Consider the following 8683-nt stretch of genomic DNA (forward strand, 5'->3'; position numbering starts at 1 on the left):
ACACATTATGTTGTCTTTTGATGTCTGGTGCTGAAATAGAGTTAATAATACATAGATTAAACCCAGTGTTTATGAGCAACATTCTCCTTCTTAAACAGTAATGACCTATGAGTCCTTCAGGTAGTTTCTCTAAATAAAGACAATGGATAAAGTGTAGCATGCTGGTGCTCTTTTTTTTCTGTCCGTGAGATTAGCACACACAGCGTTCCAGCTGCGGTTAGTAAATGGCAGGAGGAAAACAGTTTGGAAGAAATTACATTTAAAAATCTAAATATGAAAAATGAAAACATTAAAATCCATAAAGTAGAAAAGATGATACTGGACAAATGTATGAAAATCATATCTATACATAGTTTCAAATGTGTACAGTGCATACAGAGTACAAAAGAACTATAAGTAAGTATTCTTAAAGGAAGTAAACAGTGTGTCTGAGAGCTTGTTGGCATCAGTAAATGACCTTTCATTTTAAATTCTTTGCTAAATATTAAAGTCCCTTTGAAAAATCAGCAATTGATCCTTTGTGAGAGTATTCCCTTAGCTCATGCTAGACTAGAGATCCGGCCTGGTTCTGTGCAGGAACCATAATGGGCACGCCTCCCATTCGGGTGATGTTGGAGGCCATGATGGTGGAGGTGGGTAGTGGTGGCGGGGAGGGAGCGGTCTGGAGCTGCAGCCGAGGCTGGTTGTACGTTTGCGGCAGCGCCTGTGCCTGAGGCAACAGGGTGTAGCGCTCGGGTCTGGGCATGGAACCGCCATTGCTGCCGGCCTCGGGGGACAATGGCTGTTCACGTGGCAGGGTGGTGTTGTTGTTGTAGCTGTAATGGGTGGGAGTGGAGGCCCCTTGGTGGCGGGACGGTCTATAGCCGGCATTGCTGCCTGTGGCGGTGATGATGGATGCAGTGTCTGAGGGGGGGCGCTGTGGATACTGCTGCAGGTGGTGGTGGTGGTTGTTGTGGTGATGGGAGGACTCTTTGTGGTGTGGGCTGGAGGCGATGGAGGACAGGGTGCCATTCTTGGAGATGATGTCAGAACCCATGCCGCTCTTAGCCCATGACACACGCTTGGGAGCCTGAGCATCCTCCCTGTAGACATCGAGGTGCAGGATTACTTATTTGTGGCGTGTAGATTACTTTTAGAAATGCATAATTAGTTCACAGTAACACTGAAATGGAGTACTTCATTAAATCTTGAAACTATGGTAATTTGTTTCTGCTATCACAGGATATGAAAATTAAATCTGAAAAACAGGCTTCTTAAACAGGTGTGATAGAATCACTTTAGTTTGAGAAATGTGCAAGATCAAAATGTGCATTCCTGTGCAATTGGTACATGTCAAAAGTAAAACCTGGGTCATCTGCAAAGGACTAAAATGAATTTGATTCAAAGCAGCAGCAACAAGAACTTCATCTACCAACGCTGCCACTTATGACTTGCCTGAACTGACACTGTTTAGCACTGTGGCAAAAGGGTCCTGGTTCAGATCTGCTGGCCAGCTGAGATGCTGTTACGAATTTTAAATGATAAAATTCTGCTTGCATTTAAGCCACACTGACTCACTTGATTTCATTGGCCAAGTCATCCTCGTTGTTTCTTCTCCTTATCACGAAGACAAAAGCGAGGCACACAAAAAGGAGGAAGATGAAGCCAGCCACTGAGCCAACTGTGGCACCAACAATCACCCCCACTTTATTGGCTGGAATTAAAGAACATACAATTACTATCTCAAAGAATTTAAAAACACTTTTATTACCTCATTTCGTGTAGAATCAATAGTACTTGTACAGCACTGGCTAGAAAAGCAGATTAATGTTTTATATTCGAGTCATGTAAAGATGTCCTTTCTGTTTGACATAGAGATGGACTAATCAGGTGACCAGTTGTGCTGTGGCCTAGCAAATCAGTTTTAAGCTACAATTCAGTTTCATTTATATAGGGACAAATCACAACAGCTGTTGCCTCAAGGCGCTTTATATTGTAATGTAAAGACACTACAATAATGCTGCGATGTTGATCACTAATTTACCGCTGTCCATTGTTTTCAGGCTTCTGCAACATTATATATTCCCAGGACGCTAGGTTGTGTTGGGCATGGTTGACTGTCCAGACTCATGTTAAAGTAAGACAAATTAATAATAAGAATGGATACTTTATTGATCCCCATGGGGAAATTACTTGTTTTTCTCTGCATTTGACCCATTCACTCAGTGAAGCAGTGGGCAGCCCACTAAGCAGGCGCCCGGGGAGCAGTGTGTAGGGACGGTACCTTGCTCAGGGGTACCTCAGGGTAGCCGTTAAGTGGATTCGAACCGCCGACCTTCCGATCATGGGGCGACCACTTTACCTACTGAGCTATCCCTGCCCCACAAATTCAGCCAACTTTGACAAAAGTATAATTTTCTTAGCTGCTGAATAGAAAAGTCAGCTAAGCTAATGGTTACAATGTAAAATGTCACAGCCCTATGCTAGCAACATTAAACATGTCTGGCAAACAGGGTTTGTTTTTTACTTTGAATCTGTGTAAGTCATGAGTGATAGGGGTTTATAATGATACTTTTGCTAAATTATTGTATATTTGTAATATTTTAATATATATGTAAGAAAGTTCGCTGCATATTCATTTAGTTTTCTTATGACGTGTCAGCAGTCATAAGAAATTAGTAGGATATGATCGTGTCCAACAGAAATAATTAATTACATCGGTGCTCGCTGTTCATGCTTGATAATAGTGTATCTGAATGTGTGGTCCATAACTATTTTTCATCACTTATTTTTATTAATAAACCATAACCAGGGTTACACTTGCTGCGTACAGTTGGTAATGTGCAGGTCGATTGCGCAGCTCTTTTCTGCCACCGTGTTGCTGGCTGTGCACACGTATTTCCCCGACATGTTGCTGCTCAGGTTGTTCAGCTTCAGAGTGCCAGTCTTCTCATCTAAAACAGCAGTTTACATGGAAAAGACAGTCAAACACACATGAAGACACATTATTTCACATGTATAACAGTTCTCAAAGATGTGCTAAGTGACAATCCCAAAAGACGGTGTGCAGGCTGCTTTTTCTATCAATAATTCACATTTATAGCAAACAATGACTCTTTGTTTTTTCGCTGTGCACTCACTGAGCATGGGTGAGAAGAAGACCTCAGAGGTGGGGCTGGTTTTCTTCCACTTGTACAAAGGAATAGGTTTCCCAGAGCTGGACATGCAGATCAGAGTAACATTTCCTTTTACCTCTGGCTTCCCTGTCATAGAGCACTTCGGAACAGAAGGAGGGACTGAGGGGAGAGGATTATGTAATGTTTTATTACAAGACTTTCTGTTTTACTGTTTCACAGTGAATCTGAGAAGTACAGCTGTGCAACGGGTGAATTTCCCTTACCTTTCACATCCAGGGTAACCGTTTCAGTAATACCATCATTAACAATCTGAAAGATGTAGCTTCCTGAATCGGACTCCCGGGTGTTGTTGATGTAGAACGACACATCTGATGATGGCATCTGATGTAGGAAACCGACACGGCCCTTAAACTGTCCGTCAAACACCTTCACCTCGTTGTCGGTGTAGGAGATGATCTGGACAGAAGGACAGAAAGCAAGCGTCACATGAAACAAAAAGAAGATTAAAAAAGGGGGGTTTTTTGGGGTCTTTTAGTACATAAAAGAAAGCACACGAAGAAGTAGTTGTGCATAACAGATATCACTGACCTGTGTCACTGACATCCAGGTCAGGGATGTAATGGACTTTGTATTTATCCAAAACATTTCCAGAGATTTATTTGCTAAATGTCCAAGTGCAAGACTTTAAAGAAAAGAAAGTTTCACTAACACTGGTAAAATCAGCAGTGCTTACAGAGGAAAGTTCAGGACATCTTCAACAACTCACCTTAGTATCACTGACATTGGACAGAAGTTAGCTTCACTGACTCATCAACCTTTACTGGACTCTACACAAAGTTTTACAGCCTCCTCCAAAGCAACTACACATGACGCATATCGGCAGGTGAGGTAAACAGTGCACGGCGGACTCACAGCCCACACTTTAAAAAGGTACGTTCTCAGTTTAAACATTGGACATGTTTTCTATGTTCAGTTGTGAATAAAATAAAATCTAACCTTCACATTTCCACCTATAAGGCCAAATTAAACAGTAATATTAATGTTCTTGAACCTGATCTATAAATTCTCAGCTCTCATTCTCTGCAATTTAATTAACACAAATTATGCAGGTCTGTATTGTTAGATAAATACTACATTCTAACGAATATGGCTCTTGTACAATAAAAAACAAAACACAACAAAAGAAGCCTGATATAAAACCTAGTTCCAGCATATGTATCTCTGCAGTGGAAGGGGCTGAAATACAGTATAAATAGAACGGTTCAAGGCAGATGCATCATTTACAGTAAAAAGTAAAGATGTTCTTAGATTAAAATCTGTTTTCTTTGAGTAATCTAGTCACCTGATGGTCTGGACCTTGATCACTTGCTGTAACTGATGGAACCTTGAATTCTGCTTTATACCAGAGAATCCTGAAGGAAAATCTCCTGCCATCAGCTTGTATTCTGAAGTTCAATTACATTTGAGTTATGCACCAGGAAAGTGATCCAGAACATAGCAGCAAAAGAAAACAACTTAAATCTGATTGAGATGCTTTGGCAAGACCTTAAACAGACCGTTTATTCTCAAAAGCCCTCCAATGTGAAAGAATTAAAGCATTCTGCAAAGAAGAGTGGGCCAAAATCACTCCACAGTGATCTAAACGCATCATCGCCTGTTACCTTAAAGGTAAGAACGGTGAGGAGCAAAAACTGTCTGTTTAAGAGAGAAGATGAACTGAGGGGCTGCACCAAGAACTCATGCATTGGTATTTATGATTACTTTCAACTACAAATGATGCCAAGCAACTCTAATAGCATTCAAAAACAAAACCAAGAGCTGGAAAAGGCACAATAGGTTCTTGTCAATTATTTTCTCCATATTACTATTATTATATTATGCATAGGAAACATATATTAGCAGTTTGGAAAAAATATCACTTTGTCAAATTTTAGTTACTTACATAATTAGTACCATACCACCCCATTAGAGCACTTTGCTCTCAGACTGTAGGCTTACTTGTTGTTCCTAGTTCATTTAAAAGTAGAATGGGAGGAAGAGCCTTCAGTTTTCAGGCCCCGCTTCTGTGGAACCAGATTTGGATTGGGGAGACAGACACTATCTCTACTTTTAAAATTAGGATTCAGAGTTTCCTTCTTGCTAAAGTAGTACAGTTAGGGCATGATCAGGTGACCCTGAGTTATGCTGAGGCTGCTGGAGGATTCCCATGATGCACTGAGTATTTCTTCTTCAGTCACCTTTCTCGCTCACTATGTGTTTATATACATATTATTTCTAGTTATTAACCTCTGTCTCACTTCCACAGCATGTCTTATCCTGTTTTCCTTCTCTCACCCCAACTGGTCGCAGCAGATGGCCCCGCCCCTCCCTGAGCCTGGTTCTGCCGCAGGTTTCTTCCTGTTAAAACTGAGTTTTTACTTCCCACTGTTGCCAAAGTGCTTGCTCATAGGGGGTCATATGATTGTTGGGTTTTTCTCTCTATTATTGTAGGATCTACCTTACACTATAAAGTGACTTGAGGTGACTGTTGTTGTGATTTGGTGCTGTATAAATAAAATACAATAGAATTGAACAATTTGTCAGAGGGGAATTGCTCACTTTATCTTGTCTAAACACATACGACTCTGAATAGATTGCAGTTAAGTTTTGTTCTTTTATCAGTGAAAATGTTTTTACATTTAATGAATGTTTCTTCCTGTAAAGAGTAAAGTAAGGTGAGACACTAAGGGAAATAATAAAAAAAAAACCCCTGTATCCTTTCCCTTCCTGAGTTCTCTTTCTTCCCCTAAATCTATTTGATTGTGATCCTCCTTTTGGATCATCTATCTGCACAGCACAGTAGTATTAGAAACCTTTAAGTCTTTTCTTGTCTTGGCTTGATATACAGTATATTAGACTTAAGTGTAATTGTTTCCTTACCATCTTCATCTGGCTGGTGTTAGGCATCAAAAAGTTCCAGGCGATACTCTTGGAATTTGGGTTGCCGCCAGTGTACCGGGCCTGCAGCTCCACATACTGACCCTCGATCACTTCTCCATTTTTCAGGGGTATTAAAAAGTTGGCCCATATGCCTGGATGAAGGAAGAAAGGGAAAAAACACACTGTAAAAATCACAGTTTTTTATTACTTTTGTCACGGACCCGGTGCCGGGGACTCGGGGTTCGTGAACAGTGTGGACCTTTATTGTTATTAGTGTATTGGATGTATGTTTGCTGCACTGTGCTCTTGTGTTCCATGCTGGTGTGTGTGTGTGTGTGAGGCTGGAGGATGAAGGACAGCCACCTGCAGGCCTGATGGGTGTGGCCCTGCCAGCTGCTGGTCACGCCTAGCTTACCACACACCTGCTTCTGATCAGGATCGTCGGGGGAGCTACTTAACAGAGCGATGGAGCTTCCTCCGGCGCAGGATCGTTGAGTTAGACTCCATGTCAGTGTTTCTAGTGTTGTTAAAGTGTATGCCTGCCGGAGTTGGTGCCATAACGGCTGTGTCTGTGTTTTTCCCCAGGAGGACAGCGGAACACAGGACTGCAAGACAAACGGGGTGTGTGAAGGCACAGGGGCAGAGAGCACGGGATACCAGCACTTGGGAGAAGACACGTCACGGGAGTTGAGGGAGCACTTTTGGAGATTTAATGTGTGGTGTACAATTACCTCACTGTAAATAAACCCACTGTTTATTCCATTAAGTCTGCGTTTTGGGTCCTTTCTCCTACATCCCCCACGGTCTGCCCTCCAGACCGTGACAACTTTTATACACCACTGTACATGTAATCAATAATTGTAATCTCTATATTAATTTCTATTGTTAATCTCTGTCTCTCAGACAGTGTGTCTTTTGTCTGCCCCCCTCACAGCCAACCAGACGTGGTAGAAGAAGAAGCCGTCGCTCCCAGAGCAGAGGCTTCTTCCTATTAAAAGAGGTTTTTTTTTCTTCCCACTGTCACCAAGTGCTTGCTCCAGTTGCTAGAATGTTCTATGTAATACCGCAGGGTTTATCCTACAGTATAAACTGCCTTAATGTTGTGATTCAATTGAATTGAATTCTGACTCTGAATCATTACCTGTACAGTTGAAGGTGCAGCAGGAAACCTGTTTGGATTGTTCTTTGTTTCTCATGCCTGTTTCATGTTTGATGTCATATTTTTTATAATAAAAAGGTTATAAGCAGAATGATATTATAAGATTAATGAGGATCTGCTTAGCTTCTTTTTAATAATTGCCATTGATACTCCGTGTACAGGAGCGGAAACAATACTATTACGGGTGCAGTGCAGTGCAGTGAATTACAAAGCTTTTTTTCTTTACTTTTTGCTTTTTGCTAATTATCCAGTGCTCTTCTGACTTGTTTCTAATTTCTTTTTACGTGTATCTAAATATTTGATATGGACTCTGTTTATTTTGTACTTTTATTTACTGTGTCATCAGAGTGACAGGTATCTGTGCATTCATCCCTATCCAACTACATGGAGATATATCAGTGGATATCATCCCCCGATGAAAGAAGCTCATTTCAACAGAGTTGTGCATATTAGCATATTTATGACTTCCTTTGTGTCATGTAGGTGAATGTTACATCGCTAATTGCAAATTCTAATAAACATTCTACCCCAGTTGTGTGTTCATTTGCTTCTGTTTTGCATTTAGTATGATCACTCCTGATAAATTACACAAGTTTTTTTTTCTTTTTCTTTTTTCATTTGAATCTATTCTTTGGAAACTTTGACTTTTACAAGTTATCAAAAAAGACAGACAAAAATGTTTATTTCCTCAGGACTACTGTGTGAGTGCAATTTTGACTGGGGATACACATGTAGTTTCTAATATTCCAGTCCAATAATATATATCCTAATATTCCAATATGTCTGGATGTGTTTCAACAGCTGCCAAATGGCCAAGATGCTTTTAGAAGCTCTTATGTTTCTGTAATGTGTCTAAAATTTGGCAAAGACTTTTTTTTGAGAAGGATCTTTATCGGATGCTGATAATACCTACATTTAGAAAAAAACAGGAATTCAGTGCACAATGTTCCTGCTCACTGCAAATTTATTGTGACTAAAGAGATTATTTAAAAATGATTATTATTTGTTTCAAATGGTGGGCCACCACACTGTTGATCTTGCACGCTCTCTACATTTAGTTAGTCCTTGGTGGCCTTCATGTAATTGGTCAAGGACACTGGGTCTGAGTGCTGTGGGAATTACAATGCGATCGTGGTAGAGCACTAGACCGTCTGATTCTGAAAGGTGGCTTCTGGCTGCATAGAAGCCTTGCAGTGATGAACTCTTTGCCATTCTCAAAGGCCACCCTTGTCTGATGAAAATGATTGCTTTTTGAAGCTCTGGGTCCATCTGTGTAGCACTGTGAATTTCCTCCAACTTATGTGACTTGATAGGTTTGCTTGTCACTACGTTGCTCACATATACCTTGACCCGGCTGTCTGTCTCGAACTGATAGCATCCATGCAGTGGATGTCTGGAGAGTGCGTCCGCCACCACTAACTGTTTACCGAGAACATGCTCAGCAGTGACACTGAATCACATCAGTCGCATCAGCAGTCTCTGACATCTC

At 41.0% G+C, this 8683-nt stretch overlaps 1 protein-coding gene across 1 annotated transcript; it reads right to left on the bottom strand.

The window, feature by feature from the left end:
• Positions 1 to 453: 453 nt before the first annotated feature.
• Positions 454 to 7231, bottom strand: LOC146623775 (endothelial cell-selective adhesion molecule-like). The gene is made up of 7 exons (XM_085364840.1): positions 7177 to 7231; positions 6036 to 6187; positions 3380 to 3572; positions 3120 to 3275; positions 2811 to 2933; positions 1558 to 1693; positions 454 to 1082 (listed from the first exon to the last, which is right to left on the bottom strand). Exons 1-7 carry the CDS (start codon positions 7229 to 7231, stop codon positions 545 to 547), a joined length of 1353 nt encoding a protein of 450 aa, XP_085220966.1. The 3' UTR covers positions 454 to 544.
• Between the last annotated feature and the right edge of the window lie 1452 nt (positions 7232 to 8683).

This window comes from Diplotaxodon limnothrissa, linkage group LG10 (assembly GCF_057381915.1).
Source record: "Diplotaxodon limnothrissa isolate DT_005_m linkage group LG10, D_limnothrissa_male_GT1.1, whole genome shotgun sequence".
In the NCBI taxonomy this organism is placed as follows: Eukaryota; Metazoa; Chordata; class Actinopteri; order Cichliformes; family Cichlidae; genus Diplotaxodon; species Diplotaxodon limnothrissa.